This window comes from Erythrolamprus reginae, chromosome 2 (genome assembly GCF_031021105.1).
Source record: "Erythrolamprus reginae isolate rEryReg1 chromosome 2, rEryReg1.hap1, whole genome shotgun sequence".
Classification (NCBI taxonomy): Eukaryota; Metazoa; Chordata; class Lepidosauria; order Squamata; family Dipsadidae; genus Erythrolamprus; species Erythrolamprus reginae.
The window spans coordinates 114,742,111-114,763,259 of record NC_091951.1 but is presented as its reverse complement, the minus strand read 5'-3'; the positions used below and the strand labels follow the sequence as shown (position 1 = coordinate 114,763,259).

Sequence of the window (21,149 nt, the reverse complement as noted above, 5' to 3'; positions counted from 1 at the left end):
GAGCCGAAGGGCGGCCTTTTTGTCTGGGAGGGAAGATGACGCGCGGGCGGCACAGGGGCGAGGGGGGGGGAGGCAAAGCTCTGCGGCTCCAGCCACTTTCAGCCGAGCCTCCCCGGCCACGCAGCCAGGGAAGCCGAGCCGGGCGTGACGGCGGCGGCGCTGCTGCTCCGGTCGCCCGATCGTGTCCTGCCTCCTGCGCCGATGTTCCACGCCCGGCTCGGCTTCCCTGGCTCCGTGGCCGGGGAGGCTTGGCTGAAAGTGGCTGGAGCCGCAGAGCTTTGCCTCCCCCCCCCCTGTGCCGCCCCGCGCGTCATCTTCCCTCCCAGACAAAAAGGCCACCCTTCGGCTCTGCAGTTCCAGCCCCTTTCGGCCGAGCCCACCCGGCCAAGGAGCCAGGGAAGCCGAGCCGGGCGTGGCGGCGGCGGCTTCCTTCGGGGGCAACGCCAGCAAGAGGGTCTTCGCCCTCTTGCTGGCGTGCGTGGGCGGTGGGGAAGACCCTCAGCTGCTAGGCGGCCCAAGGAATCTCCCATGGGTCTTCCCCACCGCCCACGCACGCCAGCAAGAGGGGGAAGACCCTCTTGCTGGCGTTGCCCCCGAAGGAAGCCGCCGCCACCACCGCTTCTTCTTCCTTGCGCCCCCGCTGCCTCTCCGCTCTCTTGGGTGGCGGAGCGAAGGAAAACAAAAAGTTTCCCTTTCTGCAGCTCCTGCCTCCCGCCCACCCAAGACAATAAGAGCGGAAGAAGACCCTCTTCTCCAACACGCCCGGAGGAAAGCGGGGGGAAGGGAGGAGAGAGAAGGAAGCCAGGCACGAAGAGTGTCCATGAGGGGGAAGAGACCCCCGCGCCGGGCAGGCCCACCGAAGCGGGAAGAGGGGGCGTGCGCCCGGGCCTGGCTAGAGCGCTTGATCTGCGGGCGCCTTAAAAGGGGGTGTGGACTCCTGGGAGGCCTTGGCGGTGGAAGGGGACACACTCGAAGCCTCAGCCGCCTGTCATAAGCGTCCTCTGAGGGAAAAAGAAAGAGTCCGAGCTTGCCGTCCGGAAACGTTGAAGCGCCCTCACAAGCAAGAGGGGGAAGACCCATGGAAGGTTCCTTGGGCCGCCTAGCAGCTGATCTGCTCGGCAGCGCAGGCTGCTGCTGCGCTGCCGAGCAGATCAGCTGCTAGGCGGCCCAAGGAACCTTTCATGGGTCTTCCCCTCTTGCTGGCGAGGTGAGCGGGCGGGCAGCGGACAAGTGGCGGGCAGCGGGCGGGCGGTGCGGAAGTAAAAACACCATGGAAAAGTGGCACGCATGCGCAGATGGTGTTTTTACTTCCGCACCGCTATATCGCGAAATTTCGATTATCGCAAGGGGTCCTGGAACGGAACCCTCGCGATAATCGAGGGACTACTGTACTTTGTAAAGTATGTTATGTGATATTAAAACTGAAAATCAGTAGTGAAACCATGTATAATAATGTTCATGTCCATAAAGTATCATTGTGTTTCCTTTGTAAGACATGGCTATGAAAAGCCCACCCCTATCCAGGCCCAAGCTATACCTGCAATTATGAGTGGACGTGATTTAATCGGCATTGCTAAAACAGGAAGTGGAAAGACTATTGCATTTCTGCTGCCCATGTTCAGACACATCATGGATCAGAGATCATTAGAAGAAGGCGAAGGACCAATAGGTATGAACGTGGTTGTTAATCCAATCCCTGATGTAGAGAAACAGGATTATTATGCACAGGCTCCTAAAATGTTCCTGAAAAGAAACAAAATACAATAATAAAACAGCTTTTGAAACAATGTAGTGCATAAACTAATCAACTAAAAATAATCATACTTTTTAATTTTATGCTGGAAAAAACTTGGTGATGGTTTTGCTTTAGTAGAGAATTCTGTAAAGTATAACAAAAGAAGGTATTTTTTTCTTGTCACTACACAATATGGATATCTTTGAGGAGAGTCAATTTTATTAAAACTTCTGATGTAATAATGATGACTTTTGGATTAAAATTTCTGGTTTTTTTTTTACAGCTGTCATTATGACACCTACTCGAGAACTAGCTCTACAAATTACAAAGGAGTGCAAGAAATTCTCAAAGACTCTTGGAGTTAGAGTTGTGTGTGTGTATGGAGGAACGGGAATAAGTGAACAAGTATGTTATCAAACTTCTACCACATTGATAGAATCTAGGATTGCTAGAACTTTGGATTCAGTCTACAAAAAGTGCTTTGGAGCATGCATTACCAACGCAGCATTTATTTTAAATAGCCAAACCTTTCCCCAGGACGAACAGAAAGGTAGCCACTTGAACCTAGTAAAATAAGGTGATGCAAGCATACTGAAGCATTTTTCTAGATCGAATCTGAAATGCCGAAGAGCTGTAATAGGATTGTGTTGCCACCTATGTGATAAACAAGTCTTATCTTTTTTGCAGTCAACTTTGTTCCTTCATAACTTAATTATTAAGATATTTTGTACTTAAAAGTACTGGATTAGATACCAGAAACAAGTATGGTAACTCCTGCAGTCAATTTTCCTGATTGTCCTCTGTTGCATCTACCATACTTCCTCAGCTGATTCTGATAGTTAAAAGATACAAGAAAGTCTAGATAGATAGTGTTTCTTTAACAGAAAACAGAAACTTTTTGTAGAAACAAAAATAAACTTTTTGCCAAAATAATCAGATTTTTAAAAATTAATTCCAAAAAGATACTTCAGTGTTACAAATATTATAAATATTGGGCTTCTCTGCACTCTTAAATTGATTCTGGGGAAAGACCCAGCTGCAGATAGGTGCAATGTTTGCATTTCAAAGTACCATTTTCAAACTGAATCTAAAAGTCTGCACAGTTTTACTTTGCACATTCAAAAGGACTGGAAAACATGGATTTGTTTTAGGCAACTTTTCATAGAGAAAGAATATGTACAACTTTACAATATGAGTAATAGTGGATTTGAATTACCGTGTTTCCCCGAAAATAAGACAGGGTCTTATATTTTTTAAACCCCAAAATATGGCCTTGGCCTTATTATGGGAGGTGAGGGTGGGTGGGTTATTATTTTGGGGGTGTGGTAGGCCTCCTCTCCCTGTTCTTGGCACCTCTTGAATTGCTGGCCCACCGCCACTGCCTTGTGGAACAGGACTTTGCAAGGCTTGTTGTGCCATTGCATGCACAAACTGCAGGACTACGGCGAGCTTCATTATAAAGCACAGCTGGGATCCTGTGGCCGTTCGTGCATGTAACTGCATAAGCCTTTCAGAGTCCTGCTCTAAAAGGCAGTGGCAGTGGTGGGACGAGTCTCACAGAGACTCATATGTGGCAGGTGGGACGTCTTGGGGCGCAAGACACGTTTCCTACCTGGGACATGTAGCTCCGTCGCATTCCTGGGCGTTGTAGCGTCCAGAGTGTGTCCAGAGAAGCCCATTGTAAAAGAAAATGTCTTGCAAGTTCAACCAAACTTCTCAAACTCATGACAAGTTTTCTTTTACAATGGGCTTCTCTGGACACAACACCAAGGAACGTGACGGAGCTACAAGTCCCAGGGAGGACACGTGTCTTGCAGTGGGGCGCAATTTGAGGGTGGCAGATCGAGCAGCATGGGCACGGTGGGCCACGAGACGCATGAGACTTGTAGCTCTGTCACATTCCTCGGTGTTGTGTCCACTGACCATCTCTTGTTTCCAGCTCTTGAGCGAAGTGGAAGGGGGAAGAAACTCTTGCGGGCTGCCTGAGAAAGCCAAGCTGACCACCAAAGTTCTAGCCAGGTTCAGCGGCAGAAGCAAATGGACACACTCTTGTCTCTTCCAAATGCGCCCCTCTCTCTTGGCAGAGGGGCGGAAAAGTGCACTTAAGACACACCGCCAGGAGAAGGAACCTTTTGGCTGCACGATGAATGCAAGAAATCTTTCTGCCCTTTCACTCCTAAAGGCTGCATAGGTGTGATGAGTCTCATGAAGACTCATTTCTGATGGAGTTTGTAAGAGGGAAAGATTTATTGTGTACAGCGTGCAACCAAAAGGTTCCTGCTGAGAGAGATAGGAGGAGGGAAGGAGGGAGAAAAGACAGGTGCTTGCCTTAGACAGCCACCAAGAGTTTCTTCCTCCTCCCGCTTCACCCAAGAGCCAGAGGTGGGGGAGGGCCAGTAGACAACACCGAGGAACAGGTGGTTGTTCCTGCAGGGTATTCCAATGCGCCACCCTCACCTGCATCCCCTGTCTGAAGGACGCGGGGAGGGCAGGTGGAGGAGGAGCAGCCCAAGCTAGTGAGGGAGGGAGGCAGGGGCAGGATGCAGAGCCAAAGGGGCGGCGAGCTTCCTAGCTGACTGCAGGGCTGTGCAGCGTCAATAGCTGCATAGACACTAGCAGCAAGTGCCTGAGAGTCACGGCACACCAGTACCTGCACCAGGGGAAAGAGCAGAAGCAGCTCCAGGCCAGCACACAACTCCCTCAGCAGGTGCCTGGAAAGCCTCAGCTGCTGCATGCACAGCAACATGGACGGGCTGGGTGCACCCGTCTTCTGCTCAAGCCCAGCACTTGTGAGCTCGCTGTACCCAACCAGCCTCGCCACTTCCTCACAGGCAGGAGCGGTTTTCAAAACACTGCCAGAGGCAGCCCAGAGTAGCCGAGCCAGTCCCATCTAAAATAGTGCCCACCACAAAAAAGCGGTTCCCATCATGTCCCCCCCCTTTCCCTGGAAAGTAATGGGGGGGGGCTTATTTGGGGGGGCGCTTATTTCAGCACATGCGCTGAAAAGCCTGATTGGCCTTATTATGGGGACATGTATTATTTTGGGGGAAACATGGTAGTCAGTTGTTTGACAGATGCTATAAAACCTGAATAGTGAGATTTTCTTAGTCAAGGATACACATTAGATTTTTTGGTAACAAAGTAATATTGGAGATAGGTCTACATATTGCACAACAATTATATTTTAAAAATAACCCAGTGTTATTTTTAAACAGTGTGATGGCAGGATACAGAAAATAGAAAATTCGTTCTTTCCTCTCTAGCTGCTTTTACAATTTTTTTCAGAGGCAATTCATTTTCCCTATGTTTAGGAGGAGAATGGGATATGGGAAAATAGATGGACATTATCTATAATGAGGGCTTAGGTAGAGGGGTCCAGTGAATGTGAGCCCCCAATTCCCTGTGTGCTAGTTATGTATTTCTCTGACATTATCAATATAATGAGAACAGAAGGAAGCATATTTTAAAGTTATATATTAATAGTATTGATAATTTAAGTATTGTTATAAAGTATTATAAATGTTACACATTAAAATAGTTTCTTCTGCTTATTTTATATTTAGATTGCTGAACTGAAAAGGGGTGCGGAAATAATAGTTTGCACACCTGGCCGTATGATTGATATGTTAGCAGCTAATAATGGTAAGAAAATACTTTTTATTTGTAAAGAAATTATGACACATTGTTTCCCTCCCCTTCAGTAATGAAATTCATAGATCTGTTGAAGCTGTGGTATCTATTCTAGAATATTCTAGAATGTAGTCTTAAAAATGACTCTTTAATATCTTTGATTATAAATTCCAAAAGAATTTGACGAATGGAAACCTTTGAAGCATTTCTTAAAAGAAACATACTCATTTGGGGATTACAGCTCAACTTCAGATTTGACTTTCTAAAAAAGCTGTTTGACATTTGTCATTTATATTGAAATCATGTTCCCTGTGTAATGATTGTTGACAACGATTGTTCACTTTTAGTACCAAGAGGTTTTCATTACTAAATTTGGGAACAAAATATAACTGAGTTTTTTAAAAAGCAGCTTTTTTTCTCAAAATGTTTTGATAACGAATAACCTAAACAGATATTGCAGCTTTAAAATACATTTTATTGCAACATCATGTGCTTGTTGCAGAATATTTGATTGATTGTTTATGTATTTTGTTGTAAAAACTCTTACTAAACTGTTGACATTTGACTTCTGTGGAAAACGTTCCTTCAAGAGTTATAGAACTGGGCTTCCAAAGACTAAGCCATCAAAGGTAGGTACAGCAATGCTGTTCCAAAATAATGTACACTTATATAGTAAGAGCCAATTACTTTTTTAAAAAGTGCTGCAAATTTCTTATCTCGATTTATTAGAAAAAACATCCTACATAGTGTTTAGAAGTAAAGGTAAAATAAATAGAAATCTTGTGTTTACTTTGAATTACTTACTTTTGCACCACATTAAAATAGCATTTCCTCCTTCAGATTTTTAAAAAGAGCTATCCACTTGCTTGAAGATGTTGCAGTAAAGTCTAACTCAATCCAGCTTCCAACCAATAAGCATCAGTAGCTGCGGTGAAACTCAGACCTCCTGTATATATTCACTAAGTGAAATAGAAGTGACATGGCTAGGGCATCTCTGCAGATTTTTAATGTGTTTTTATTGTTTTTAATATAATCACTTTGATATCATTTTGTTGAAATGGGAGTAGCAATTTGTATAAAGTAATAGAAAGCAGGCTGTTGTGGATTGCAACTTCTTGCCTCTCTATATGCAAAAGTAGACAAGAATGTTTTCTGTATTGTCTCTAGCTCAATCAAATATTAGACAAATAGAAACCCACAGTATAAATCTATAATTTTTCCAGCTTAAGGGTTCATGGCTTCATAGGTCAAATCCTCAAACTGCTTCCTATTGTTTTAAAAAAAATTCATAGAATTTAATTCCAAAAGAAAAGCATATGTGTATGTTAAATACACATGTATAGTCTCTCTTCTTTGCCATACTGTATAAATTAACAGGAAGGAAATACAAAATATATTAAATAGTGATGGGAAATTATTGATGTATTCACACTGTGCTTGGTATAGAATTTCTGATTCTCAAACAATTAAGTGGGGCTTAGGTACACTTTATATGAGCACCTTTGAAAAACTTTAGTTTAAATTTTTAAAAATCTTTTGGTCTAGATCATTACATAAGGCAAAGATATCTTTTGCATGGGTCTATTTGCCACTGTATGTGTGAGATAGTTATTCTTAAGATTAAATTCATTGATTTTATGCTGTATTTGTAGATGAGAAAAAAATGTGTAGTTCTGTTTATATTAGGAAGATGGTAATTTTTGTGAATAGGTTCTGTGGATTAGTGTGAGACTTTCTCCTTAGAAAATTGGAGATAAAACTTTTCCTGACTTTAGTGTAATTAAATTTTGAATCCTAAGTATTTTCAATAATGACACTAAGATTTTGTAAGGTTTCTTCAGTTATCACTTGAATTTTGCTTTCCACACATGCGCTGTAATCTCTAATATGTTTTTTTGTAGGTGGCGCTCACAGATAATGGCTGATGTGGCTCGTTGCTTCACCTTAGTCTTAGTTTTATGATGTGTTTTGGTGAGGGCTGTTTTCTGAATTTTGCAGGTTCTTCTGGCCCTGTACTGATATACAAGAGAAGTAATTGACAAAATAATGGGCCTTGTGCATCAGTACACAATTGCCAAAACATTTGACAGTACAAGAGATAAGGCACTTAGTGAATTCTTTTTCTAAAATAAATAAATAAATAAATCTTTGTTTAGACTCTAGTCAGAATATGTATCATTTTATTTATATAATTTATGAAGGAAAAATAGCTTTTAGATTTATTCTTGTTTTCCTTTTGTTGTTTTCTCTCCTTTCTATAGGTCGGGTAACAAATCTTCGGAGAGTGACATATGTTGTCCTTGATGAAGCAGATAGAATGTTTGACATGGGCTTTGAGCCTCAGGTAACCAGAGAGATAACTCTTTTTTGTAGATTTCCTAACAAAGGCTCACATAGAATATTTCATGTTTTGCTTTATGATGGCATAGCTATTGATTACTAGAATGTTATTTTTGTCTAGTAAATGTTTAATCTCCAATATAGTTCCAAAATGGGCTTTGAAATAGTTCAAAGTATTGTCTGATACCTACTTATACTGCATTGCTGTCTGTTATCTAATTAATTAAATTAGATACAAGATTATACAAAGCCAGAATAAAGAACGGAGTTTACTTATTAACCTCTTGTAAATACCTTAGTAATAGATAACTGCTTACTACTGGTGTGAACACTGAATATTGTAGAATAATTTCCACAGGAAAGCAATAAGTAGCTGATTTGGGAAATTCACTATTAACCCACTTTTGTTCACAATAGGTTATGCGCATTGTAGACAATGTAAGACTTGATCGCCAGACCGTGATGTTTTCTGCTACTTTCCCTAGAGCCATGGAGGCTTTAGCTCGCCGTATTCTCAGCAAACCAATTGAGGTCCAAGTTGGTGGGCGGAGTATTGTCTGTTCAGATGTTGAACAGAGCGTGGTAAGATGTAGAAATGTAACCTTTGTATTTTCCCGGTCTTAATGACAGCCTTCAAAGGATAGCTTTAGAACAAAGCTATATATCCAACATAGTTTTGCTAGAGAAATATTTTGCAGGTATTGATTTCTGAAATGTATTAATTGTATAATGTAGAGAATAATTCTTTTTGTTGTGTGTGTCTTTGTTGAGGCAGTTCATCAAAGCATTAGTGATAACATTTATTTTCTTGTGCTGCAGTGTGATAGCACATATACAATTTTTATTGTAAAGTTTATCCAATAATCTATTGTGCTAAAAAGTTCATATAGTACTGTTGTCAAAGGAATTCATATGCTACTATAAAGAAACAAATTCAGATTGGAACTGGCACTTCATTATCACAAACTTCCAGATTCAAAGACGATTGAGGCATTATCAAAGAAATATTTGAATCCAAGGCTATTTTTCTAAATATTATACCTACCTATTTTTTATCAGTTTAGAGTCAGAAGCCAGAATTTACATTTTAGATGATCTGAAATACAGTTTAAAGCTTGCTTTTTTTCCACTAGCAGCCCATAGTGAAGTTTACATAGTAAACTGCTTTAGAAATTGGAGATAATTGCAAAAAATATTTCAAATATGTTGTGGATGACCAAATACAGATTTAGCAGTTTCATGGGCTAATACATTTGGCCTAGATGTTGGGTAAGGCTGGTTAAACAATCAAATTATTGTAGTTGTGAGTAATTTATGTGTCCTTGTTTTAGTATATTATGCAGTTATAGTTTTAATTTGGGTTAAGGTTAATTTAGTTAGATATTGTACAATTTTGACATAATGTGAGCTGTGTAGAGTTCCATGAGTGAAATGGCAGCCCTAAAAATCATTTAACGAGCAAACCAATATTTGTATAGTTTGGAACAAGTCTTTGACATGACCCCAAAATAATGGTATATCTTTGTAGTACTCACTTTGTACCTAGGCAGTCTTTTTTTCCCCAAAGACAAGAAAAATGAAGCAGATTCTCGGTCTGTTTGGTAGTTGCAATTATAGATTATCTATAAAAAATTAATGCTTTTTATTGTAAAATTAAAGTAAGTTTCTACTGAACATTTACTACGATGTTTGAATCGGGTTTGTTGCTATTATAGACCATGCTGATATTGCCAGATGTTCCATTGGAGATAACTGTACTGCTTCCTTCACCAACTACTCTGATCTTTCAGGTCGTCATAGAGGAAGATAGCAAGTTCTTGAAATTGCTTGAGCTACTAGGACATTATCAGGAAAAAGGAGCTGTCATTATATTTGTGGATAAACAGGAACATGCTGATGGATTACTGAAAGACTTGATGAGAGCTTCTTACCCCTGTCTTTCACTTCATGGAGGTAGTGGGCATTCCTCGTCTTTTAATTATTTCACAAAGTAACTGAAACTTAAATGTTCATCATCATCCTCTGCATATGTTTTCTTCTGCAGGTATTGACCAATATGACAGAGACAGTATAATCAATGATTTTAAGAGTGGAGTATGCAAATTGCTTGTAGCTACATCAGTAGCAGCTCGAGGTCTTGATGTAAAGCAGCTTATGCTTGTAATCAACTACAGTTGTCCTAATCATTACGAGGATTATGTGCACAGGGCAGGCAGAACTGGGCGTGCAGGCAACAAAGTATGTAAATATGTTTTTCCACTGATGACGTAAAAGATAAAATCTCATTTGCATGAATTGTTTGTTTGGATTTCTAGGCCACCCTTCTCCAGTGGACTCAGGGTGGCCTAGACATTCAAATTGCTTTGTTAATTGATATATCTTCTGAGCAGCTTTTTGACCTAAAATTGGTTTACTAACAACAAAAATGTGGTCATTTCCAATTAAATACAGTAATGGTAAATAACCTGAAGTCCCCATACTGTGTGTGATCCTTGATTTAATGTTCTTCAGTCCTTGCCCTAATTGTTTTGACTCAATGATTGATCCTTTCATTTTCAACTAAATAGTGATTTTGTGATTGAAACCAAATGGAAAACTGTTGGCCATGTGCTTAATAAGACTGGGCTGTGAATTATAATCTAGTTTGCATATAGATAAGATATATACACAAGCAAAGATCCGGAGCGAATCGCTTTAAGGATTCAGTTCTTGAAACCTTGTTTAAAAATGTCCCATTGGACCAGGGAGAACTCAATTCTGGATTTCACAAGCAAGGAAAAATTGTCAACAAAATTATATTTTACCTCATTACGCTTTTGAACAACTGAAGATAGATTTCATTTTTTCATTCATGGGATACACATTATGGATCATACTCTGCATTTTTGCATTGACTTCAGGTTTATTTTTAATTCAAGGGTTTTTTTTAAAGAATAAAAGTAAAATTAGAAATATATTATATCTTATTGTTTAAAGCTGGAATGTTGCTTAATACTTCAGAAACTAATGGTTGTTTTCATAGTGTATCAGAATCAGAAATTTGCCATAGTATTAAGATTCAAGTCTTTATGCTGTGGTTGTTTTTTTACTTCATTTGTTTGGTATATATTTAAGTTCTTTTGAAACCATGAATTACTCTTAAAATTTAGTTGATCTCCTTGGCTGTGTAAAAATATGAAAAACATAACTTACAAATCCAATAAATAAATAAACAAACAAACAAACAAATAAATAACTTATTCTGTGAATATTTTGCATAAAAATGGAAAAAATGAAAATTGTGATTTATAATTTTTTTAAAGCAGTATAAGATTATACAAAGAAAAGAATACGTAACTTTAGAAAGAGAAATTCAAATATATTTTTACTTAAGAATATTGGAAGCCAGTTCTTTATACAGTACCGTATATACTCGAGTATAAGCCGATCCGAGTATAAGCCGAGGCACCAATTTTTGCCACAAAAACTGGGAAAACGTATTGACCCGAGTATAAGCCGAGGTTAGAAAATGCAGTGGCTACTGGTAACTTATAAAAATGGAAAACAATAAAATTACATTAATTGAGACATGTTTTAGAATATTTATTTTAAAGAAAACCAGTAAACTAGCTCTGTAAATTTAAAAGAGGGTAAACAAATTAACAATATTAACAATAAATTAAAAAGTAAAAAAAGTAGCTCGATCAGGAACAAAGCTAAAACCTAAGAGTTAAAATCCTTCAAAACTGGATTCCTTCTCATCATTAATCGGATTTACATTATTGTTCTGTTTTTATATATGCTGTGAGCCACCCTGAGTCCTTGGAGAGGGATTGCATACAAATCCAATTAAATAAATAAACAAACAAACAAACAAATAAATAAGTGTATCCAAAGAAGAGCTTCAGCATTAGCTGCTGTGAGGTTATCAGCATAGAAAACCAAATAGATAGATAGATAGATAGATAGATAGATAGATAGATAGATATAGATAGAAAGATAGATAGACAGACAGACAGACAGAAAAATAGATAGATAGATAGATAGATAGAAAGAAAAATAGATAGATAGAAAAATAGATAGAAAGATAGAAAAATAGATAGATAGAAATAGATACAGATAGATAGATAGATGATAGATAGATAGATACAGATAGATATAGATAGAAAGATAGATAGACAGACAGACAGATAGAAAAATAGATAGATAGATAGATAGATAGATAGATAGAAAAATAGTTAGATAGAAAAATAGATAGATAGAAAGATAGACAGATAGAAAAAGAATTCCTGTCTAGCTCTGCCTCATAACACATTATTAGATCCTATCCAAGCAAGGACAGCAACTACCACAAAATACCAATGCAGAGAGAGCAAGGAATAGTTACTCACCATTGCTTTTTCCCCTCTCGGTTGGAGCAAATGGCTGCCTCTGCTTGAGCTAGGGAGAGGAACTACGGCGTGGGAGAGGGGACAAAAGCTGGTGCCTCCTTGCTCTGGCTCAAGCAATGGCGCCCTCGTGTGGTGACTTTGTCAATGACCCGAGTATAAGCCGAGGCTGTGTTTTTCAGCCCATTTTCTGGGCTGAAAAACTCGGCTTATACTCGAGTATATACGGTATATATTTTTCCTTTAAATTTTTCTTCAGGTTTTTTCTTTCCTGAAACTTTTTTTTTCTTTAATTATTTTGTGTGTGTGTGTGTTACTAGTTGTTTTAGTTTTTATCTTGTTTAAAAGTTTCAATACAAATTTGTGTGTGCATGTGTATTTAAATTGACCAGTCATCAGACAACTATACTGCTCAAAAGGGAACACTCAAATAACACGTCCTAGATCTGAATGAATGAAATATTCTTATTGAATACTTTGTTCTGTACAAAGTTGAATGTGCACAACTGCATGTGAAATTGATTGTCAATCAGTGTTGCTTCCTAAGTGGACAGCTTGATTTCACAGAAGTTTGATTTACTTGGAGTTATATTGTGTTGTTTAAGTGTTTTCTTTAAATTTTTTGAGCAGTGTACAGTGATACCTCGTCTTACAAACCCCTCATCATACAAACTTTTCGAGATACAAACCCGGGGTTTAAGATTTTTTTGCCTCTCCTTCCAAACTATTTTCACCTTACAAACCCAAGCCGCCGCCACTGGGATGCCGTTTTAGTGCTACTGGGATTCCCCTGAGGCTCCCCTCCATGACAAACACCACCTCCAGACTTCCGTGTTTCTGCGATGCTGCAGGGGAATCCCAGCAGCGTAAAAACGGGCGCTTCGCTGGCAACGGAAATTGCAGCATCACAAAAACACCAAAGTCCGGAGGTGGGGTTTCGAGGACTTCCATGTTTTTGCGATGCTGTAATTTTGCTGAGGCTCCCCTCGCTGGGAAACCCCACCTCTGGACCTCTGTTTCCATCAAACCACCTGTTTTGCGCTGCTAGGATTCCCCTGCAGCATCACAAAAACACGGAAGTCGGGAGGTGAGGTTTCCCATGGAGGGGAGCCTCGGGAATCCCAGCAGCACAAAAACGGGTGCTTCGGCTGGCAAAAGGGGTGAGTTTTGGGCTTGCATGCATTAATCGCTTTTCCATTGATTCCTATGGGAAACATTCTTTCGTCTTACAAACTTTTCACCTTACAAACCTCGTCCCGGAACCAATTAAGTTTGTAAGACGAGGTATCACTGTATATAGGTTGGTGTGGTTCTGTTTCTTTGAAAATAGAGAAAGAAATCTTATTTTGAAGAGGAAATCAAACTTTGCAAATTCATCCCAGCATAGTGTAAACTTCACGGAAAGAAAAATAACTTGAAATCAATATACAGTACTTTCAGTTATATTTATGCTTAATATTTTATTACAGGGTTATGCCTATACTTTCATAACTGAAGCTCAAGCACGGTATGCTGGTGATATAATTAAAGCTTTGGAGTTGTCAGGTACCGCAGTTCCTCCTGAGCTAGAGAAACTTTGGACTGATTTCAAAGATCAGCAGAAAGCTGTGAGTTACCCATTTTATAGTTGTTAGTTTTCAATTACATACTTAAATCCTGCTTATGTATGCAAATATTAGTTGTTAAACAGAATAGTTGGGTTCCTTTGGAGTACATTTTGTATCTTTTCAGATTAATTGAAGGGACTATTGTGTAAACAGTCTACTCTGATCACACATTGTATTGGAATGGATTATGCTAGAACTTTGGGATGATCCTTTTTTTAATTTCTAGGAAGTTGTCTTCATATAGTAGCACCAAAGAATGGTAGCTCCTCTGGTAATTCATAAATCATTGTACATCATTAACTACATTTAGTATTAAATGTAGAACCAAAAAAATGCCAAAAATAGGCAAAAAATGGCTGGTTGCTCGGAGGGTGAGAAGGGAGCAGAAAAGCCTTCTCCTCCCTCACGACCCCCCGCCTGCACAGGTAAGAGACCTCTGGCCACCCCCACGAGACCCAACACGAAAGATTCCCCTCCACCACGTCCCCGCCGCTCATTCCGGCTGCCGCTGTTCTTTTCGGTTCCTGTGAGGTCCCAGCGGGAGATCCTCCCTCCTCCTTGCCCACTTCTCTGTACTCACCCCCAGCCACCCACCTCCCTCCTTCCCCCTACTAACTCCATCGAGTGTTTTACCTATGCAGAAGTGGGTGCTCCTGAGGATTTCACTCGGCAGAGGGGCTCTGTCTGCTCCCCTTGTCCATCCATTGTTGTCTGGGCTCGGCAGAGAGTGGCACACCACCGGGCAAGGCCTCCAGCGCTGTGCTCCCAAAGGCCACGACTCACAGTGCCATCACTGTGCCAAGAGATGTGTGCGGCACAGTCACGCGGCCAGAGCTCGGGGCTGCCGCTATTGCGCAGCAACTGAAATGTCACGCAAACGTCCCTTGTGCTGTGAGATTTTGGTGCAAATTGCTGATTTCTTTGCTTCCACGCATGTGCGGAAGCAAAAAAACCAGAAGCAAAAAAAAAAAATCACTAAAAATTTGCATGTGCGCAACTAGCAAGATTCTAGTGAATTTTTTTTTGCTTCCGTTTTTTTTCTTTTTTTCTTTTGGAAGCAAAATCTCACAGCACAAGGAACATTCGCTTGAGATTTCGGTTGCAGGTGTGTGTGCAGCTGCTGGTGATGGAGCTGTATGCGGAGTTCCATTTTCCGCTGCCAGAATGGCATCCCCCCCCCCGCCGTTTCATGCAGATACCATAAGGTACCAAGGTACCACATTTCTTTAAAATACATAGTAAAATACCTTACATGTTAAAACTTGCCAGTAAACATTTAGAGCATTTTTATATTTGGCGGCTGACTTTCGATTATGAATATATAAGAGGGCAAAACAATTAAAAAGAGTAGCAACGTCTTTTTTAATATCTAATCTGTATTTGAAAATATGGCCACCAATCAATGTCTGGGCGCTGATCTTTGAGCTCTTGTCTTGATTTCAATTCCCCTTGATTGTCTATTAAATCTTTGTATCTCTCGATTTTATCAATATTTAGTATGTTTGGACATATTTGTGCCTCCGTGGATGACAACCATTTTGGGATTTTTCTATAATGGTTAATCTTTATTGTTAGTTATGTTTGTAATAGAGCATCTCTAATTAGGTGTCGAAAAATTACTATGTTGTTTATATTTTACATCCCATAGAAAGGCATACCACCATATTTGGAGGTCATGCCTTTCTAATATTAAGATTCTTTTATTTTCTAAAATGGCATATTAAAATACCTTACATGTTAAAACTTTTGCCAGTAAACATTTAGAACATTTTTATATTTGGTGGCTGACTTTTGGTTATGCATATATAGGAGGGGAAAACAATTAAAAAGAGTAGCGGCTTCTCTGGCAAAGGATTCAAGTTTGATGAAACAGAAGAAGCTTTGGCTAATGAGCGGAAGAAGTTACAAAAAGCAGCACTTGGCTTGCAGGATTCAGATGATGAAGATACAGCAGTTGATGTAAGTATTTCATATTTCTATAATTTTCATAATCTGTGAAATATTTGATGTTGCCACAAAAGTCAGCCACAATTTTTCTACTTTTTATTTACTTTGGATATTTTTTAGCAATTTTTATTTTGGATGCTTTTTCAGGTTACTACTTGAAACAGAAACCAGTTGCTTAGGTATCTAAACCATTAGCCTGTTGCTTCTAATCATTACCCTAAAAATATGAACTTTCACTTTTCTTTTTTATTAGATTGACGAGCAGATTGAAAGCATGTTCAATTCAAAGAAAAGAGTGAAGGACATGGCATCATCTGGTGGTTCATCTAATGTTCCTGCCCCAACAGCAGGAAATGCAGAGAAATTGGAAATTGCTAAGAGATTGGCATTGAGAATCAATGCACAGAAGAATCTTGGAGCCGAGGCACAAGTTTTGGTCTCTTTTCAGTTTAAGGTCATTCTCTTCTACAGATCAATTTTTATAGACTTTATGTTAAATGATTTATGTTTTGCTAAGTTTATATAATACAATCTTCACTATCTGAACAGATCTGCAAATATAGACACTAGCAGGAAAGAGAGATAAAACACTTTATTTCATTTAAGAAAAAATTGTTGCAGTTGATTTAGAAACCCAATTTGAATTTGTATTCAGAAAAATATGAATCAGTCCATTATAAATTATAAATTCTTCTTAATGGTGTCCATGATACACGGAATTATCACAAATAATTCAACATATTTTGAATAACATCTGCGTAATTAAAGTATTTGATATAATTGCAAGACACCATCTAAGTATTTGGGTTGGTAGCAGTGTAGAAGCTCTAGTACATTAAACTGAGATAGTATTCACAAACTTGTATATGGGGGATCAAAATAACTGAAATTTTATTATGCATTTATTGCCAATATTTGAAGTGCTATTGATCTGATTGTTGATCTGTAAATTCAAAATATGGTTTTTATCAGTAACAAAAGAAATTTAGGTAGTTTAATAAATTTTTTGTCCTTTGCAAAGACATAAAAAGATCTAATAAACATGATTTGATTGGCATGAAATGTTCTTGAAAAGAAAGTATTCTGATATAAAAAGAAATGAATATTATTTCTGAACAAACATTTTTGTAGATGGCTCTTTGCATGTTTAAGAATAACCATTGATAAATAAGCATAAGAATTTACATTTACAATTATACATGAGATACATTTGTTTTAAGAATGTCTATAGTAAGCCTTTTTATGCATGGAGATTACCTAATGATCAGGGATTCTGACTTTTCAGAGTACTTATTTATGTAGATAGCTTCCACAGTAGACACAATTCTTCAGTGTAAGACTTTCATAAGCAAAAGGCAAAAGAAAAAAGAAAAAAAAGCAGAAATGGGCTGGTATGTTCCCTTCCATAGATATTGAAAGATTGTAGGGCCTTTTCACTATTTCCTCTCTATTTTAGCCATCTTCTTTCATTATTTGCAGTTCCCACCAATTTGCTCACTTTCAACACTGTTTTTCTTATTTCGGAAAATGCAAACAATTTTCTGCTCCCCCCAAGTCACTGGTAATTGTTTGGAGGAAAAGTTAAATCTTTTGTTCAGATCCTAGTCAGGTTGACTTTGGAACTTTCATTGGAGCTGTTTAGTTGACAGTGTAAAGCAAACAAAAGCAGTATTTTCCCTGGTTGACTCTGCCCAGAACATATGTGATGTTTCCTAGATTGTACATTTCTGATGACCCCACACCAGATTTGTTATGTGTCCTGTACTGTGCCTGTTTTTTCATGCCTGAAAAATAAAATGCCAACTTGAATGCTGTAATTATCTAATTTCTAGAGGGACAGTGAAATTGTCTGTTACAGCAAAAACAATAAAGACTCTTGTAAAGGCTAACACATTTATTTTAGTGAAGTAGATATAATTTCTGCCAGAATAAATTGGTTGGTCTCTAAGGTATTGCAAGCCCTTTTCTTGTTTGTAGAACTGGTCATTTATTTATAATAAACCCTTTGTTTTATCTCTGTTTTCCTATCTATTTAGAGGCTGGGAAATGAGATATTTGGAATAGAAATAAAAGTTGCCAATTGTTGCTAAAAATGCTATATGAAAAGTTCTAAAATCAAGTTTCTGATTTGAATCTATCATTGTTACAATGAGAGAAGGGACACAATTGATTTTTCCAAATTTTCCCACTCTTTTCATCTTCCTTCCCTGTACTAGACTGCATGTGGCAACTGATGCTATGACTGCAATATGAAGCAACAATCTGCTTCCTATTCCTATCTGCCAGCATTGACAGATCGGTGACAGAAGTATCATGCTTTAAAATCATAGTGATCTTTGAATAATTAAGAGACTGAAACATTGCAAAGGTCTTTATTTCTTCAAGCAAAGTCATATTAGCATCCCCTTAGGTAGTACCTATGTCCAGCTTTGTTTATTTGACAAGCTTTTCATTTTTCATTTTGTTCAATTGCTTTTTACATTTTTACCAAAATCTTGATATATTAAATTGAAAATGGTGTGTTTCTGAAATTGGTTTTTATTTTATTTTAAATACCTTATTTTAGGATGTGATGCAGCAAGCTACAAACGCTATCCTGAGGGGTGGCACAATTCAAGCTCCAACAGTTTCTGCAAAAACTATTGCAGAGCAACTCGCTGAGAAGATCAATGCCAAGCTCAATTATGTGCCCATCGAAAAACAAGAGGAGGAGAAACAGGAGGGCGGACAAAATGAATCTTTTAAGAGATATGAGGAAGAACTGGAGATCAATGATTTCCCTCAGGCAAGGATTGCTTTTCTCATTTTCATTTAAACTGCACAGGTTTTTAATTGCTACCGCTCTTCTTATAATAATGTTTTTCTGCTCCCATATAGCTAACTTTTTTCTGTTGTGTTTATGTTGCATATTTGTATAATTCAGTTGAACGTTTAATTTTTAGGAATGTTGTTGATTATATCGTACTGCATTTTTAAAAGCTTAGTATCAGGATAAAAATTGACTTGTAAGGCAGTACCAATTATAGTCACCATACTGCCTTTGGGTCTTCCTCCTGCTTTTCTAGATGTATTAGGATTGAGTTAATCCAATACCTATCCAACACCATCTCTAATATGACATAGATTTCCTACCAGAAAACAATATAATAATAATTAATAATAATAATAATTTATTAGATTTGCATGCTGCCCCTCTCCGAAGACTCGGGGCTTCACACAATATGTGATGAATCCTCAAAAAAAATTGATCTTTTAATGTTACTGACCAACCTGCAATATTCCAGGATAAAAAAGAGAGAGATTGCATCATCATTCAGGACCAGTCACATGGCTTGATTTTCACAATCTATGATGTAAAGTAATTGTAATGATTTTAAAACCAGTGACAGGGAATCAGGTCTCTGCAAAGGCTTATCTCATATAGACTCTTATCTCATATAGGATCTTGTCTAGGTAATCAAAATTAGCACCATTCAATCAAAGTTACCTTGAGAGATATTTTATTTAATCAAGAGATCTGCAACCATCCTCACCAAATGAAGAAAACTCCTCAGTTATATGGATAGTTTGACACTGGCTCCTATGCTCTCCTGCTGGCTAATGAGAGTCTGCAGAGTTATATTTTGGAGGAGGATGTCCTGCTAATCCCTTCACTACTCAGGGCAAATAATCTGTGTTAGAGTTTTTGTTTGCAAATTGTATAGCGTCACACAGGTGAAATGAGTGACATAAAAATTAGATGGATAGATGGGATGGGATGGATGGATGGATGGACCAGTGAACGGACAGACAGACAGAAAACAAGAACTATTAAGTGGTTCAGTTGTAGCAGTTGTACTTCAGTTTCCTTTAGATTTTCTAATTTAAGTAGAATTTTGTCCTCTACATTTCCCCATAACAATAATTCTGTGAGGTGGGTTAGCTTGAGAGGGAATGTGATTGGCCCAAAGTCGTCCACCTTGTTTTCATGGCTCATGGTCATTGAACTCATGGTCTCCTGCTTTCTAGCATAATGATCTAACCACTAACAGCTCTCAATAAGCTCTCATCCTAAATAAATGGTGAGGTATTTGAAAGACAAAAGATTCTATTTACAATGAGGGGCACTTGGATGCTATTCAACAGCACATAAATCAGTTTGCCTATATTGGCAGTGAAAATGTTGTCCTTTGAAATTACAAATGCTCTCCTTGAATACCAGCCCCAGTGTTATGCGTATTGAGAAAATTACTGCAAGCAGTCAGGTGTGTTTGCAATATGCAATTTGGAGATGCTTGTTTAGCATCCAAAGAAGTGGTCCATACTCTTTGCCTTTTCTAGTGTTGCAAAATTATTAGTGTGCACTTTTCATTACTCTGGCTCTTTATCAATTTTTTAAAAAAAATATTTTGCTTGCCCTTTGACAGCACACATGCCCAGCATATGGCCCTTAACCAAAGTCCAGTTTCATGGTTTTAAGCATAAACTCTATAGTGCCTTTTAACACTTCCAAATTGTTTAAAAGTTATTTCAAAATAATATTTCCAGAAAGATAAATTTATTAAATCCAGCTTTCCTAACGATTTTTATAAAATGCATATGGATCTTAATTAATTTACCCAATGAATAGAACTTAAAAATGTAGATCTGATGATTTTATGATGCAACTGTAGGGAATTCATCTTATTTAAAATTTCACATGACTTTTTAAAAAAATGTATCACTTTCTTTTGCAGACTGCAAGATGGAAAGTGACTTCAAAGGAAGCACTGCACCGAATAAGCGAATATTCTGAAGCTGCCATTACAATAAGAGGAACCTATTTTCCTCCAGGCAAAGAACCCAAGGAGGGGGAAAGAAAAATTTACTTGGCTATTGAGAGTGAGTATAACTAATATTTTTGAATACTAGAGTTGAGTATGATTTAATAGCCCAACTTTCTGAAAAGTATGTTAAGAAAGTTAACTTATACATTATCAGTGGTGGCGAACCTTTGGCATATGTGCCACTTGCCGTATCAGTGGGTACATGAGTTCAACTCTGGGGCGCATGCACACTGTGCCCAGCTGATTTTTAGGCCTTTTGGGACCACTGGGAGTTGGAAAATGAGCTATTACTCGCCTCCGGTGGGGGGAGGCCATTTTCACCCTCCTAAGGCTCCTAAAAAGGCTCGGAAGCCTGGGGAACTCAAAAAACAGGCGTGTCATTGTGTGTTGCAAGCTGGGTGGGCCCTGCATGCGTGGGGTGTGTGTGTATGGAATTATGGGTGTGGCCGTATGCGTGTGCAAACTCCCCCCCCCCTTCTCCCTCTTTTGGCACGCAAACCAAAAAAGGTTCACGATCACTGCCTTTTATCAACTAGGGCACCAAGCTTGGGAAAGAATTTTAGGTGTGAAAAATCTAAGAATATAAGGAGAGCCATGCTGAATCGGGCCAAAACCCATCATGTCCAGCATTCTGTGTCACACGGTGGCCCATCAATTGTACATGAGGATCTTGAGCAGAAGGAGAAGGCAAAACACTCCCTTTCCCTTGACCCCCAGC

The 21,149-nt window shown here is 38.7% G+C and overlaps 1 protein-coding gene across 1 annotated transcript in view; it reads left to right on the top strand.

Moving 5' to 3' along the window:
- DDX46 (DEAD-box helicase 46) overlaps nucleotides 1-21,149 on the top strand; it is a 38,735-nt gene that overhangs the window by 14,416 nt on the left and 3,170 nt on the right. Inside the window, exons 11-22 of the mRNA XM_070739230.1 lie at nucleotides 1,494-1,669; nucleotides 2,019-2,140; nucleotides 5,299-5,377; nucleotides 7,627-7,709; nucleotides 8,123-8,287; nucleotides 9,496-9,658; nucleotides 9,750-9,943; nucleotides 13,542-13,679; nucleotides 15,489-15,638; nucleotides 15,880-16,080; nucleotides 18,193-18,411; nucleotides 20,342-20,486. Of these exons, the coding sequence (XP_070595331.1) occupies nucleotides 1,494-1,669; nucleotides 2,019-2,140; nucleotides 5,299-5,377; nucleotides 7,627-7,709; nucleotides 8,123-8,287; nucleotides 9,496-9,658; nucleotides 9,750-9,943; nucleotides 13,542-13,679; nucleotides 15,489-15,638; nucleotides 15,880-16,080; nucleotides 18,193-18,411; nucleotides 20,342-20,486 (1,835 nt within the window). The remainder of the gene's footprint in view (nucleotides 1-1,493; nucleotides 1,670-2,018; nucleotides 2,141-5,298; nucleotides 5,378-7,626; nucleotides 7,710-8,122; nucleotides 8,288-9,495; nucleotides 9,659-9,749; nucleotides 9,944-13,541; nucleotides 13,680-15,488; nucleotides 15,639-15,879; nucleotides 16,081-18,192; nucleotides 18,412-20,341; nucleotides 20,487-21,149) is intronic.